The 16,173-nt window shown below is 41.8% G+C and overlaps 1 protein-coding gene across 1 annotated transcript in view; it reads left to right on the top strand.

Annotated features, from left to right (window-relative positions):
* The window catches only part of LDAH (lipid droplet associated hydrolase), a 98,534-nt gene that overhangs the window by 55,747 nt on the left and 26,614 nt on the right, over nt 1-16,173 (top strand). The window contains exon 5 of the mRNA XM_015859555.2: nt 6,547-6,787. Within this exon, the coding sequence (XP_015715041.1) occupies nt 6,547-6,787 (241 nt within the window). The remainder of the gene's footprint in view (nt 1-6,546; nt 6,788-16,173) is intronic.

Genomic DNA, 16,173 nt, shown 5'->3' with positions numbered 1-16,173 from the left:
TCTATGATTGTAAGATTTAAAATAAAGGGAGGACGGTTGGACTAGATGATCTTGTAGGTCCTTTCCAACATTGTGATTCTATGATTTTATAAATGTGCTAAGACATGCCTGGGGGATTAATTGTCATTAATACCCTGCAATTTTCAGGCACAGTATTCTTTGCTAACTGTGTTGGAGATATTTATTCTGTTACATATTTAATATTGCCACACATTCATTTGGGATCACAGGAGGTCAAGAAGGTAAAATAGAAGGAAGTTCACATCATATGGAGTTACTTCACACTAGGACTGAAACAATTTTTTGCAACTTCTGTTCACTGTTCAGTTCATTCTCTATAATGAAACTGTTTGGTTTTCTTCATATCAAGCTGTGACAGCATGCAGATATAGCAAACAAAATGGCATTTCAAATGAGCAGCTGAAGAAGTATGTAAAGGGGGGCTGTGAGAAAGAAGGGGATGGACTCTTCAGCAGGGTCTGTTGTGATAGGACAAGGGGAAATGGTTTCAAACGTAAAGAGGGAATGCTTAGGTTGGATATAAGGAAGAGGTTTTTTTGCAGTAAGGATAATGAGGACCTGGAACAGGTTGCCCAGATCTGTGGTTCGTAAACGCCCCATCCCTGGAGACACTCAAGGTCAGGCTGAGCACCTGATGGAGCTGTAGGTGTCCCTGTTCATTGCAGGGGAGATGGGTCAGGTGACCTTTAAGGGTTCCTTCCAACTCAAATAATTCTATGATTCTAAGAAATTATTGAAGATCTTAAAATAGAATTTGCTGTTGACAGCATACAGAGACAGAAAAACAAACAGAAGAGTGTGCTTAGAAAAGCGACAGAGCAAAGTGAAGTGGCAAGCCTAGGAAGCCCTGTTTTGGGCAGGGAAGGTGTAGGCAAGCGCCTGCTGTTTTGCCCTGTGTGTTTTCCTGGAAATCCTCACAGCACAGCTGTGCTAATAAAGCAGGATGCACTCCCCTGACCCAAACTGTTTTGCCTACACGTCTCTGCAGACCGAGTAAAAGAAATCGTGATTAATGTGGCACTCTGTGTCAAGGGTAGGCTGTAGATTACCAGTAAGTGCATCATTATGTTATCTTTGAAAAATTTACTAGGTTTCACCTGACAGATAATAGCTTTTCCTTTGCCAGCGCAACAGAGGAATAATAAACTAATACATGGGCTGAACAAGATACATTAAAAGAAGTGTTACGTTTGACAGCAAAATGGCTGTTGCTTCTCATAGGCTTTTTTGAAGGATTTTAAAGTAAAAGTTGCTCCCGTTTTCTTTCCAGCCCTAAGATTTGAAGTCCTGCCTCCTTCCCACATCCTGATGCTGTTGGTATGGGTCAGGGCTGTGTGGCTGCAGAGTGATGCTGGGCTGCTGCACTCATTGCCATGGGTCAGGGCAATGGCTCTTATATTGTCACAGAGTTATCTAGATCAATCTATGTCCATGACGGGGGGACAGTAGGTCTGTGTGCCCGCCAGCCCCCAACAAATGGGAAGGGAAAAGGGAAAGGGGTAGGGAGATGGGAGATGGGCTCAAGGAAACCAACAGAGCAGCAGCAATGATCTAAGGAGAAAAACTAATTTCACTAACTATGATATGGGAATGCAAGGTAACACAATGTAATACAATGTAATTGAGATTGTAGGCAAGCAAATCGAGTGAAATAAGAGACAGAGAGAGGTTTCCGGAGACCAAGAACCCTACTTTGAAATTGAAGTCGCCACTGCTTGGAAGCACACCCACACCCGCTGCCAGGCAGTGAGTGAGAGAAAGCCAGCATCATTTCCATGATGTATTTCCCTCTCCGACCATGAGGTCCTCTGGGACGTGTAGTTCATCTTCTCTGTGCTCCACATGATGTTATGATGGGGAATACCAATAGCAAAAATTACAAAACTGTGACACATAAAAAGTTGTGTAAATGGTGTGGAATCCTAATCTGATATTCCTTTATTGGTGGTTGTTGCATTAGCTGTTCCTGCACCCAAGTATGAGCAAATTACGCAGCAGGAACAAAGACTTCAAAAACTCACAAGTCAAAAGCAAGTGTCCAGCATCAACCAGAGCAGAGTGAACCATCAGGACTGTTTTGGGGAAGTGCTCGTTTCTGATAGTGTAGGAGGTATATTTTTTTCAGTGGATCAGAGTTTTGTTTCTTTACATCTTCATTAGAGAGATATGAGCATGGGTGGGGACAGCCAATCCATTGGAAGCCAAGGCATGCCACCAACAAAGTCAAGCTGCAGCCAACACCTGCTTGTGGTTTCTTCTGGGGAAGGAAAGGAAAAGTCTTTAAAATGTCTCTTGTCTTGCTCTGACACTCGTATCTGTCTTTTCACTTTAAGTGTCTGCCTAATCACAGCTGCCTGAATTTTCAGTCTGCATTTCTTATGCTTAGTCACAACTGTTCAGTTTCAGAGGTGTTGAACTCCTCTCATTGACATCAGAGGAGTTAACAGCTCTGAAAATCATGGCACTTTTTTGAATACCGATTGTGAAGGGACATCCCATTTTTTAAAACATGAAATCATAGCTGACAGGTGCATTTCAACTCTTACAACAAAAGACACTAATGAAAAATAGGGATGTGTTTTGTTGGCTGGATCCAATCTTCGTGCTTTCAGTGTCTTTATATAGAAACTATTTAAACATCTTACAAAAATCCCATGTTACTGTGTTCAAGACTAATAAATTGTGCAGTGATAAAAACCATTTTGTTGGAAGTATAATGGTTGGATGTTTTGTTCTCTGTTCTCATTTTAATCAGAAGAAAAAACCTTCTGACTGTTTTAGCAGATCCAAAAGTGTGGAAGTAACCATTATGCACTGAAAACTCAATGTAGGAAAAAGTGGGCTCTGAGAGTCATAGCAGGTATCTGGATTTGGATGTCCTGTCCTATGCTTATGTACTCACCTCTGCTAAGTGGGTAGGATTTTTTGTGTTTTACAAGAGAAAATGCTGGGTGTTACAGTACAAATGAACTGCCTGAGTTCCCGTCATAGTTAGCAAATGGGATGTCCTCCCACAGTGATTGCTATTAGTTTTCGTACCACTGTCTTGAGTTAAAGAGATGAAAAGGCAGATAGATTGTCCAAATGTACAGGAATGTATGAGTTCTTTCTGTAGGCAGCTTGGAGGAAACCTGTGTTTTACTATTTAATGTTTGCATGAAGCAGAGATGGCGTAAGGTGAATCATACTCACTTAGTGGTCCTGCCTAAGCAGAGCTCCTTGGTCACCATTGTGTTCTTGAGGGCTCACTTTTCTCTAAGTGGTTCTTCTATGTCTTGTAGAAGTTGTGCAGATTATACACACCTGGAGTTGATAGATTGATAGTTCTAGACACTGAAGTATGTGAAGAAGGACAAAAATAAAGCTCCAGAAGTCTGTACACCTTCCTCCTGTGATGTGCATTGTAAGGTAAAATGTACTGGGGACTTAAGGCAGTTTATTCTCTGAATGCAAACCCCAGCTGTATCCTCTGCATTCTTGCAGTGACTGGGAGCTGCCTTGACACCCACATTAAATTATGAGATGTGCTTGCAGATAATGTTAGGTTTCTGTTGTTAACAAAGGCTAAAACACTAAAATTTGTGAGATGCTGCATCATATTTCAGTCCTTTGAATCTTTCGGGTCTTGAGCCCTATGTAATTTGAAGAGTTAAAAATAGATAATGAAAGCACAAGAAGCTGCCTGGTGACAAAACCAAAGAGGAACACCTTGAACTTTAACTGTGAATGAATGTGTCATCCCAAGGGCTGAAATCTTGCACTTAAATAGCATTTTAAATAAATAACTGTTAAGCAAGTGAAAAAAAAAGCTTCGCAAATACTGTTTATCATCACAACAATCAGCAGTGATTATTTCAGTATCATGTAGGAAGGTAAGCATGGGTTTTGGCAGGTTGACCAAAGCACAGACAGGGCTGTGGTGTGACCTATAGCTCTCAAACCATGATGAGCACAGGGCATGTTTGCCTTCAGAAGGTTTGCCAGTCAGCTTGCAGAAGTCACTATATCCATTCAAGTCTCTGTGAGCAGTGTCTCTAGTTGGCCAGTGCTTAACCAATAAGCCTCAGTAGACTTTGAATGAGGGGTAGCTTGAACAAGGAGATACAGGTCTCTCAGGCTAGATGTCTGTAATGTTTTTGATGTTTTGACTGATTGTTATACCAAGAAACTTGTGTTATTACATATGAGAAGAATTTCCGTATACAAAGGGATCACTGTGCCATACAGGTTAATTAATGATATTTACAGTTGCATTTATAGCTCTGACAGTACCTGGTGCTTTAATACGTAATGGCCTCTGTTATCAGAACTACTAATTTATAACAATTCTGGGAGTTGTAACAGGGAATATAACAGAATGCCAACTATGTGTTTTCAGCTGGTGTCAATTGCAACTGGATGAAATCTTAGCATTTGACAAGACAAAAGTGATTAACTGACGTCAGGTGTTTGAATCTACCATTTTCCTTCATTTTCCTTGTATATTTCTAATTCACTTATTCCAAGGCACAAAAATAACATACCGTTATAAGCATGTTTCAGAGTCCTGGCTTGGAATCTAGCGCTAAGCTAAGAAATAGTTGATAAGTGTTTGAATAATACAGATTTTGAGTTTCTATGTTATTCTCTGACAGAGATTAAAGGAAGAAATTATATTAAATTATTCTCCGTATTACCACCATCTTTTAACTTTATATGCCATTAAAAGATGCAGGAATGCAAGGGACATTCTGACAGCTTTCTTGGTTTGTCTTTCTTTTACCTCCAAGGTTTAGCGACTTCCCCCAGTGGTTAGTGGAGCACTCCAAGCAACTAATCCTGTATCTATAAACTCCAATGTCAAAGGATTAATGTGTGCCTGGGAACACAGGTCAAATCTGCTTTAGATCACAAGAGCTGGAGTTCAGCTCCTAGCTGAAATATCACGAAACTGCCATATAATTTAGTACAAGTCTTGCATTGCTGTACTTCAGCTGCTGGTTGCCTTTAATAAAAAGAGGCCCAGAACTGATTTCCCTGAGAGTGTATTTTTCTTTGTCTAAAACCAAAGTAGTATCAGCTGGGAAGTGGAAGGATTTCTTTAAATAGTTCTGTATTGGCTATAAATAATGTTTTCAAAGTCTGCTTTTAAAATACTGTGGAAAGTCCAGTCAGGCAAGTTACCGATGTTTCCTGAGTTACTTTGCTGTCTTACAGTGCCCAGATTTTGTAAGCATCTTGTGAAAGCATGATGCTGCTCACAGGTGCACTGGCATGCATGAGCTGGGGCTGACAGGTGAGCAAAGACACTCATTATGAAATAGTTCTAGAACATTTTTAACGTATTAATCTAACCTGAGCAATCTGTGATATACGCAGCGAACAGACATACATATAATTGTATGTGTAACTGCATCTATCTATGGTAGTTGACAACAAAGCACTGTGGTTTATACTTAATTATCTGCAAAGGCAATATCCCAAATCTCTCTTATTTTGCCTCCTTGATACTTCTGTTAGGTCCAGTAGTTGTATATCTTTGAGGCTTTGTCATATAAGAATTTCTGTAGTCATGTTTCACATCCAGGAAAAAGTGGCAGGTATTCTTTGAGAATGTTGGTTTGATATTAACATGGAGGAATAATGCAGAGTGTGTACATTAATTTGTTTATACTTACTGTGGGTGGCATTTTTAATTACTCTTATGCTAGTTTAAGGCTGCCATGTATTCTGTTATCACAATATAAAATACTTTAACTGCTTTAAAACACATCTTTTTTACTCTAGCATGCTAAAAGCAGAGATATACATCACTGTGTACATCTCAGTGGTGGGCTTGAGCTCTTATGCTCCTGTCCTTACAGGGTGTATCAATATGGAACTGCCCGTTGACAATCCTGTGTGCTGTCTGATAGTCCGGATGCTGGATGTGGGGCTGCCTGCTGCCCTCTGGTGGGGCACTGCCTGCTGGACTCTGGCGCCTTCTGTCCCAGATGGGCTCCCCACTGTGTGCTCCTATTCCCATTTGTCCACATTTCCCAACCCAACTTTGTCTTTGGAAAACATTAAGTTGATAGCCGTCTTTAGATGGAAGCAACCTTTCAGCATCTATCATAAGAAAGGACAGACTCTTCAGCAGGGTCTGTTGTGATAGGACAAGGAGAAATGATTTCAAATGTGAAGAGGGGAGATTGAGGATGGATATAAGGAAGAAGTGTATTACAATAAGGGTGGCGAGGCACTGGAGCAGGTTGCCCAGAGATGTGGTGAATGCCCCAGCCCTGGAGACACCCATGGTCAGGTTGGATGGGTTTCTGAGCACCCTGATGGAGCTGTAGGTGCTCCTGTTCATTGTAGGGGAGTTGGACCAGGTGACCTCTAAGGGTCCCTTCCAACTCAAGTAACGCTATGATTATGTGGTCAGAGCACACAAAAAGCCTAACTTTATGACTGCATGTGGCAAACCCATGTGACAGCTGGGTAGCAATGCCTACAAGGCTTGTTTGTGTGCCTCGGGTGTTGCTGACTTTTCTCCTTGTCCCACAGGTCCTCCGCTCTGTGCTGCTGTTTCCCACGATAGAACGCATGGCCCAGTCCCCGCAGGGCAAGCTGATGACCCCGCTGCTGTGCAAGCTGCGCTACGCCCTCTACATGCCCGTCTACCTGCTGTCCTTCCTGCCCGAGGGCGTCAAGGCCTCCCTCGTGCGCTTTGCTCTGCGGGGCATGAAGACCTGCGATGAATCTTCAATAACGACCTCAGTAAATCTCTTCAGCGTGGATTGCATCGGTGAGCACGTGGGGGTTTTTTGATTGCCTCAGCTTTTGTGTTGTTCTCGTTTAGTGAATGTAGATTGGGCTTTCTGTAGACAAAAGCTTAGTACTGAAGCACAAATAAATTGTAAATTGGAAAATTAAGGAGTACAGGAAAATCTCAGTTTGTCAATTAAGAAAGAAAAAAAAACTCTTCAAGGGAAAATAAGAAATAAAATACTTTCCCTAAGCATCTATACTTGTTAAGAAAACCCTGACCTGTACTGTTAGCACTATCTTTTCATTCATCCCTCCTATCTTTTTAAATTTCCTTCATACTGGGTAGTGAAATAAATCAATGATCAGTTTGACAAAGGTTGCTCCATGTAAGTTTCATTAAGCTGTGATTTAACTCTCTGTCACTCTTGTAATCTGAATTGGAGCACCGGTGAATTTAGGAAAAAGGCCTTCAGCCTAAAGAGACGCATAGAAGTTACTTTGTGCACAGAAGAATTTCAATGCTTTTTTTGGGCAAAGACAGAAGATTAATGTCCTTCCATTGATATGGCACACCGTATGCATAGTTTGCACGTTCTAACAACAGGAACAGCTTTAAGAAAGGGAATAATTTCAGATAAATTATGTTACATTTAGAATGAAAACCAGAACATGGATTGTGCTATACTCCAGGTATTTTAGTAAGTTAGCAGTTGAAAACAATTTGGAATAGAATTGACATGCTAACACAGTAATAACAGCAAGGAGGAAGTTTAGATTGCATTAATAGTAGTAAAAACACATTCCTAGATTTCCAGTTGTGTTCTGTCTTCTATCAGTTAATTTTACCTCCTAATCGTCCAAACAGATGTGCCAGAGTGACTCTGTGCTTGCAGCAAGTCCCTTTAACCTCATCTGTGAATGTGCTGCTCTGTACCAAAGACTTGCCTGTAGGGTTGTACAGAGGCTGCAAGCAGGATGGGCAGTCAGGGTTTTTGCTGACAAACCCAGACAGTGCTGTTTATGTTGTGCAGAACTGCCCTAAGAATAGTGGCTCTGTTGCAGCACCCTGTACCTGACAAAGTCAGGCTGCTGGTTGATAATGTAAACTCCTGATGGAAGTCATATGGTCTGCTGCTTGAGTTCCCATTAATTTATGGAAATTTTGTGCCGATGAAGGAGAAAACATCCCTGCAGTCATACGTATAGTAGGAATTCAGGCTTCTTCCTTTGCTAGTTTAGTCTCAGAGAAAGGTATGTGAAGGTCTGTGGGGTCATATCTCTACAAGCCAGGAATACTCTGGTCCACACTGATAAAATTCTACCTCTCAAAGCAGGTAGCCGCATCCAGGATTGTGGTGGAAATGGTCCTTGGCCTGCATTAACCTCTAGAAAATTGTGGCCAGTCATTGTTTGTGAGTGCTGTTTGGCACAGACCACTGCAGTGCCAGGAATATTTTAAGAGGGCGGATTTGACGTGCTGCTGTTGGAGCCCAGCTCTTCAGCTTTTCAGTCCCCAAGTGTATCTGTCCTGGCATGACAGCCAGAGGTAATTTTTCTGGGTGCGCCAATGTGTCCAAACTGCAAGGAAAATTGAAGCAAGAAGGCAGGCCGAAGGGACTTGCTCTCATAGGATGTGATCTTTATATTCAATTTATTGACAATTTATTCATTGTACCAGAATGAAAGTCCCTATGAGCCAATGTCTTGTAAAACTTGAATAAATAGGCCTTATGATGCAACTAGTTCCTCTGGGCTTGTGATATCATCTGTTAGGCAGAATTCCTCTTCGATTCCATCTTTGGAAAGTGATGATATTTTACAGTCCAATGACTCAGGACCACATGCATGGATTAATAACATTAGGGCTTTCTGGATATTGCCTGTTGCCCTTTTCTTGTATTCTTTGTGGACAGTAGTGTAACGCTTCAGCAAAACTATGCTAAGCTTAGCACAAAAATGGAGACTGTCGTACAGAACTGCCCATCTGTGACTTAGTGAAGCCCCTGAATTTGTGATAAATACTTTTCTGATTTGCTTCTTGTCCCTTAATAAACTGCTAGATATGGTTGAGAAACGTTGAGCAAATTAAGATGTTCCTCCTCTCCAGGAAGGTTGCATGTCAACTCATTAAAAATACACGTATTGCCTTTGGCATGTACATCTGTTGCATTACTGTAATTGTAATAAAAGCTGTGATTAAGGGCAGAAAAGATGGTAAAAGTTTCCTTAAAACTAATACGTCCGTTAAAACAAACCAACCTGCCAGGGATTTGTTACTACATCCAAAGCTTAGTCACAACAATGTTTTCTCTCCTCTGAAAGGAAATGAGGCTCGAAAACTTAATTATAGTGGAACTATAAGACCTAGTGCTGCTCCCATTGAGATCAAGAGTCATGAATGGTGTTCCCGGTCATAAGTCTTGTTCCTCAAGGGTCAGGCCTGTCCTCTTCGGTATCTTTATTGATGACCTGAATGAGGACATTGAGTGCACCCTCAGTAAGTTTGAAGATGACAAAAAGTATGGATAAAGTGTCGATTTGCCTGGGGGTACTAAGGCCATACAGAGGGAACTGGACAGTCTGGATAGCTGGGCTGAGGCCAATGGGATGAAGTTCTACATTGACAACAAAATTGAGCCCTTAGGTGAAACAGTCAGTGAGGTTAGAGTGCTGTGAAGAAAGAATTGTATTACTTGTCCATCCCATTGTTTCAGATTGTGTCTGCTCCCTCTTCTTATCCAAATTAAGCTTTCCATTGACCCAACCTTACAACTGACAGCATGGAGAAGTCCCAGTCAAACAGCAGAAGCCTTGTGATTACACTGTTCAGAAAGGTAATGGGATATAAAGTCTAGTCCCAAGGGGGAAATGATGCAGAAAGAGGAGAGAGAGATAGCAGGGATTGCAAAGAAAAGTGATTGTAGGGTAGGACAGGGAGACCGCATTTAAAATATATGTATATATAAATGAACCTATTAGAAGTAAGCAAAGGGGTCTGAAGGCAGTTTGAGGTTTTAAGTATTTGGCAAAGAAAAAGTATGACAACTAACTGGAATTGGGATGCTTGCATTCCTGAATGTCTGGGATGAATAGGCAGAAAAATGGAACATTAGTGACCTTGAGTTATCTGAAATGTCATTCTGTGTATTCATGCTGGCCAAACAAGGATACCCTGTACTGTACCACAATGGTTATTCCACAAATATTGTATAGTTGTTCAATACTGGAACGCTTTGGCATTCCAGCCTGTTGAAATTTGTAAACATTTCTTTGGTGACAGATGCCAGTAGCAGACTTACAGTGACAGTAAACCATTCTATCTACATAGGACAGGATTTATTGTCCACCAGTTTGACTGGCAAACTTCCTCCATTTGTTTCTGCAGAATTTCCACAAAAGCACAGACATTACATAATAGGTAAACACTGCAAGGCTTTTTCGAGAGGCGGACTCACAGGTCAGAGGTTAACGTCTGGATGACAGGGAAGATACAGATAAGCACAATAGCAAGAAAAACCTCCAACTGGCCCAAACGTGGTCGTCCTTTGTGATCTTGAACCTGTGACTTCCCTTGAGGAATCTCCCTGTTTGTTTAACCTATTCACTGAGCAGGGGAATACAGAATGCTGGAGAGCAATGGAAGGGGGAAAAGGTCTGCTGTGTGGAATTCATGAAGGTTGGGAAGGGGAACTCAGAAATCTGAAAGTTTCAGAGTGGCTTCAGCTGTCACACAAATGAAAGCTGGAGACATTAGATTTTCATTTTATTGTATGAGTCCAAGAGATGTTGTTAAGAAGACAAGGAGTGAAGATTAAGCATCAGAGATGCTTAGTGCTAAGGCAGTGTTAGGCAAACTACTCTGAAGCCTAAGTTAGGAAACTGCATACAGTCCATAATGCTGTGTGGGAAATTAGATGGCCAGCTGAGAGAACCGAGGCTACTTCTGTTCCTCGTGTGTACAGGACAGCAGTGTCTGCAGTGTCACAGAGAAGGAAGTTCTATCATAGGATAAAATTTTCTGAACTAGCAAGTAGCTTCTGGAAGACAAATGTGTATCAAAAGCCAGTGAAATGTAGGCTTCTAGTTACTTCTATGATGGAATGTAAGCCTTTGCATTAACTCAGTTGTTACAAAAATTTGTCTCCAACTGGCAAATTTAATACTATGTTTGAATTATCCCCACCATGGGAGTTATCATATCTTGAGATCTGTTTCTATTCCAGTTCTCTCTTCTTAAACGAAGAGATGTTAAATATGATACAAGTGGTCTTCATCTGCCCATGTGCAGGCATACCTGCTCCTCATACAGCTTGCCCTCCAAATCCATCACCATCTTCATAACCCTCCTTTGGATGCTCTCTAATATTTATATGTCCTTCTTGAATTGTGGTGCCTCAAAGCTATCTGAGCTTAGAAGAGATAAATCCCTCTCTGTAGGTACCGGCTGTTCATCTTGCTGCTGGCATCAGCGTGCTCTGAGTTGTACCCCTGCTGCTGGAAGGACAGCCAGATATCCTAAGCTTTGACTGCATTAAAATTTACAGCTGCTGTTTCTAGTGACGCAGTCCTATTGTTTGCTTCCTACCTTATTTGAAAACTCATTTTACATCTTTGCTTCCACTTCCTGACAAGAAAAACAGGAAACATTCTGAGAACTCTAGTAGAAGTACCTATCTAACTAAAATACATAGGTAAGGGCAGCGTGGCATTAATTTTCTGACACTTCTGGGCCACTCCAATTATTCAGTTGATTTTTTTCTGAGCTATATATATTATTTTTAAAGTATTAGGCAAGCATTTTATAAATAAGCTCATGTGAAGTGGTGAAATAAGAGCGCTTTGCTCACTCTAATGAGTTCTTTAGAAAGCTATGTACAGTGGTGTTTTCTCACACTGAAATTAAACCTGAACTTTTTAAAGGAATGGGGGATGCAATGAGCCCTTCTAACTCTAGCACAGAAGGCAGAACTCTTTTGGTTGGAGTCGTATGGAACTAAACTCTCCATTGAGGCATTTAAGGCCAAGGGGGTATTGCATATTATATTCTACAGTTTCATCTGTGGGATCTGGAGGTTTTTAATTACTAGCAGTTTATGTAGTGTTAGTCAAATTTATCCTCTTAGTTCACATTGAACTAGCAATGCCATTTTATTTCAAAACCATTTTAAAAATAACTTGATATTCAAGACAACCAGTGAGCATCAAGGAGCATCGCACAAGACAAGCAGTGAGTGAGCTATTGCCCCACACCCCACAGCTGATCATAGGGAGAAATGTACGAGGTATATCTCAAGGAAACAGTTTTAGATCTTAAGCCTTCTCGACCATTAGTCTAACCTTATAAATAAATATTTAGACATGTTCGTCATTAGCAGCTTGCACAAACCTCGTCAGCTAGACAGGTAAACTTCTGCCTAAGTGAATAAATCATTGTAAGGATATTAGTTCTACTTTTATAGCTAAATGTGTATAGATTTTCAGAGATGATGTATAGGTAGACAGAACTTCATGAAGAGATGAAGTTGCCAGCATGATAAGCAAACTGTATCTACGTAAACTAAATACGTTTATATCTGGACAGTGTAGTATAGCATAGCATGCACGCAAGGATGAAGCTCAGCAGGTCTTCATTCTACTTGTATGCATTGCTTGATACTCCACGGGGCATAAAGAGGTCAAAACAACACATCAGACAACCTTTCTCCTTCTCACTAGCTTCTAAGTAAATAATATTCAGGAGAAAAATTTCCTGAAATCAGGAGTCATTTCTGACAAGTCGTTTTTTGCCTGTATCTGAATTTACAACCACCACACACTGCCCAGAGTGAGAAGGCTGCTGTAGGCAGCCTACATTTCTGACCCAGTGTGCTAAATCTGTTCCTGCCGTGTTTCTCTGCAGGCTCCTGTGTGCTGTCACAGTTGAGTCCTATCCACTTCTGACATTTTAAGTGATGATCGTAATATGTATTTCTGCAGAGTGTTTAAGAGTGTTTCCTTACCTGTGGAAACATAGTAATATTTTATCACCTGCTTCACAGGAAAAGGGGCCAAAGAATAACAGTCTTTAATATTTTCATGTTTCCTCTGCTACTGTTTATTTTCCTGTGTGATGCCTGACTAAAATGTTTGTTTAATGTTGTCGGACAACTTACCTTACCAAGGCTGCACTTCAGCCGATGGAAAAAGCTCACATCTGCTTTATTCTTTCTGGGAGTGAACTAAAGTTTTCCTCATTTAGAAGTAGGATGCTCATATTAAATTACTGGAGGAAAGCAATGACTTTTATATATTTATAGTCCTATTTATTTTTAAAGTCAATCTGCTTCATAATTTACCCTATTTCCAAAAGAAAGAAAGACATTTAACAAGGACTTTTATTACTTGCAAAAACCTTTTACTTTCCTGTGAAAATCTTATGAAAATAATAGTAATAATGTGGAAATTTCTCATTGGTTTTATTTTTGTTAATTATTCCTCTTTTGGGGGGAAGAACTCAATGTAAAAGACTCCCATCATAAATATTACTCATAAGGCGTGAATGTTTTGATAGTGGAACTGCTGATAATTTCCGTGAAATGTGAGGCCCATTTGGGATTTGGCTTTGGAAGGGGAGATTGTTTATTCACCCCCTGGTGGGGTTTCATCCCTAGGGATCTGGTTTATTCCCACAGACTTGCAAGGAGTCTAGCAATACCTTGCAAATGGAGTTAAAAAAGAAAGGGTAACCAACGAAGTGGAAGGGATGTTGAAAATAAGTGCCAGTTAAATGCTAGCAGCTACCAGTTGCTTTTGGTTATCCACTGTCATCTGTCTGTTGTCACCTTGTTTTCCCAAGGCTCAGTACAAAGCTCCCTGAGTTCAAATAAAAGATCCCACAGTAGACTTGTGCCTTTTCCCTGAGAGGTGTCTCCTTGAAGTTCTCCAACAATATCGAAAGTAGAGCTCATGGTTCTGCCATAACTTGTGTTCACTGGTTGGGAGTTCTATGGTTCTGTGATTCTATCACTACACACCACTGAAAAGAGTCTAGCCTCATCCAATTACCTCCAGCACGTAACATATTTATAAACATTGATCATATCCCCTCTCAGTATTCTCTAGGCTAAACAGACTTGGGTCTCTCAGCCTTCCCTCATATCGCAGGTGATTTAGTTCCTGGAGCATTTTTGTCACCCTCTCCTGGACTCTTCCTAAAGTACTCCACAGTACTCCAGATGTGGCCCCATCAAGGCAGAATAGAGAGGGAAGGATCACTTCCCTCAACCATGTTCTTTTTAAGACATCCCAGGATACCACTGGCCTTTTTGTCCATGGGAGCGTGCTACTGGCTCATGGCCAACCTGTTGTCTACCAGAACACCAAAATCCTTCTCTGCAAAGCTCATCTCCAGCAGGTCATCCCTCTAGTTGTTTCTCCCTAGCTTCAAGATTCTACACTTGCTCTTGCTGAACAGGTTCTTCTCCACCCAGCTCTCTAGTCTATCCAGGACTTGCTGACTGGTAGCACAGCCTTCAGGTGTGTCAACCATTCCTCCCAGCTCTGTATCGTCACCGAACTTTATGACACTATCCATTTAGGTCATTAATGAAGATTGTTGAACAAGACCAGACCCAGCATTGACCCCTGGGGAACACCACTAGTTACAGACCATCAGCTAGACTCTGTGCCACTAATGACAAGTCTCTGAGCTTTGCCTGTCTGCCAGTTCTCAACCCACCTTACTGTCCACTTATGTGTCCTGCACTTTCCAAGCTTCATTACAAGGATGCTGTGAGAAACAGTATCAGAAGCTTTGCTGAAGCCAAGGTACAAAACATCCACTGCTCTTTCCCCATCTACCCAGCCACTGATGACATCGTAGAAGGCTACCAGGTTGGTCAAGCACAATTTTCCCTTGGTGAATTCGTGCTGACTACTGATAACCTTCTTCTCTTCCAGTTGCTTGGAGATGGTATCAAAACCAAGTTGTTCCATCACCTTTCCAGGGATATCAGTGCAGCCGAGTGGCATGTAGTTTCCTGCATCGTCCTTCTTGCCCTTTTTGAAGACTGAAGCATCACTGCCTACCCTCCAATCCTCAAGCACTTCTCCCATTCTCCATGACTTTTCAAAGATGTTTGAGAAAGGTTCAGTGATCACTTCTTCTGGTTCATCCAGCAGTGTGGGTGCATCCCATTGGGGCCCATGGATTTGTGTGCACTGATTTTGGCTAGATGGTCTCTGACCATATCCTCCTTGACCAAAGGGAAGTCTTCCCTTGCCCTCTGACTGCCTCTCTTGATTTCCAGGATCTGGGATTCCCAAGAGGTAGTCTTTGTAGTAAAGTCAGAAGCAAAGAATGTGTTTAATATCTCTGCATACTCTTATCAGGGCACCCACCTCATTTTCTCTAGTTTTCCTTTTATTGTTGCCATACTTAAAAAACACCTTTCTTGTTATCCTTTACCACCTTCAACAAATAAAATTCCCAGTGGGCCTTAGCCTTCCTCATTGCATCCCTACAGGCCCTGACAACATTCCTATATTCTTCCCAAGTGGACAGGCCCTTTTTCCACATTTTGTGGACCTTCTTCCCTTTGAGTTTATCCATGAGCTCCTTGCTCATCCATGCAGGTCTCCTGCCACTTCTCCCTGATTTCTTACTCTGAGGGATGCATAGATCTTGAGTGTGGAAGAAGTGGCGTTTGAATGTCAGCTAACTCTCACATGCTCCCTTTCCTTCCAGCACTCTAGAGCCCGTGGGATACCTCTAAGTAAGTCCTTGAGTAGGTCGGAGTTAGCTCTCCTGAAGAGCAGGGCTGCAATCCTACTTACTGCTTTTGCTTCTTCCACACAGAATCCCAAACTCCATCATCTCATGGTCACTGCATCCTAAGCTGCCCCCAGCACACGTAATCAGACAGACTTTCCTTGCTTGTAAGGTCAAAGTCCAGCAGCCCACCTCTCCTTGTTGGCTCCCCTACCACCTACATTATAAAGTTATCTTCAGTACATTGCAGGAGCCTCCTGGACTGCGCATGCCTGGCCATGTTGCTAATCCAACAAATAACACGATGGTTGAAATCCCCCCCACCCCCCATAAGAACCAGTCCCCAGAATCACAAGCCTGCTTCCAGTTGTTTGTAGAAAGCCTCATCAACTTCCTCCTCCTGATCAGGTGGCCTGTAGTACACACCCACAACAGTGTCACCCATATTAGCCTGCCCCTTAATTCTCACCCACAAGCTCTCCACTCCATTATCATTCACCCCCAGGTGGAGCTCGATACAGTTTAATTACTCTCTCATAAAAAGAGAAACCCCAGCACCTGGCCTTGCTGGCCTGTCTCTCCTAAAAAAGACTAACCATCCACGACATGCTTTGCTTTTTTGTCAGGACAGTGTTCGCCAGTGCTCATTGTCTGCCTTCCTGGTTCTTTGACAT

The sequence above is a fragment of the Coturnix japonica genome, chromosome 3 (assembly GCF_001577835.2).
Source record: "Coturnix japonica isolate 7356 chromosome 3, Coturnix japonica 2.1, whole genome shotgun sequence".
NCBI classification, from domain to species: Eukaryota; Metazoa; Chordata; class Aves; order Galliformes; family Phasianidae; genus Coturnix; species Coturnix japonica.
This window is presented reverse-complemented; position numbering and strand designations above follow the sequence as displayed.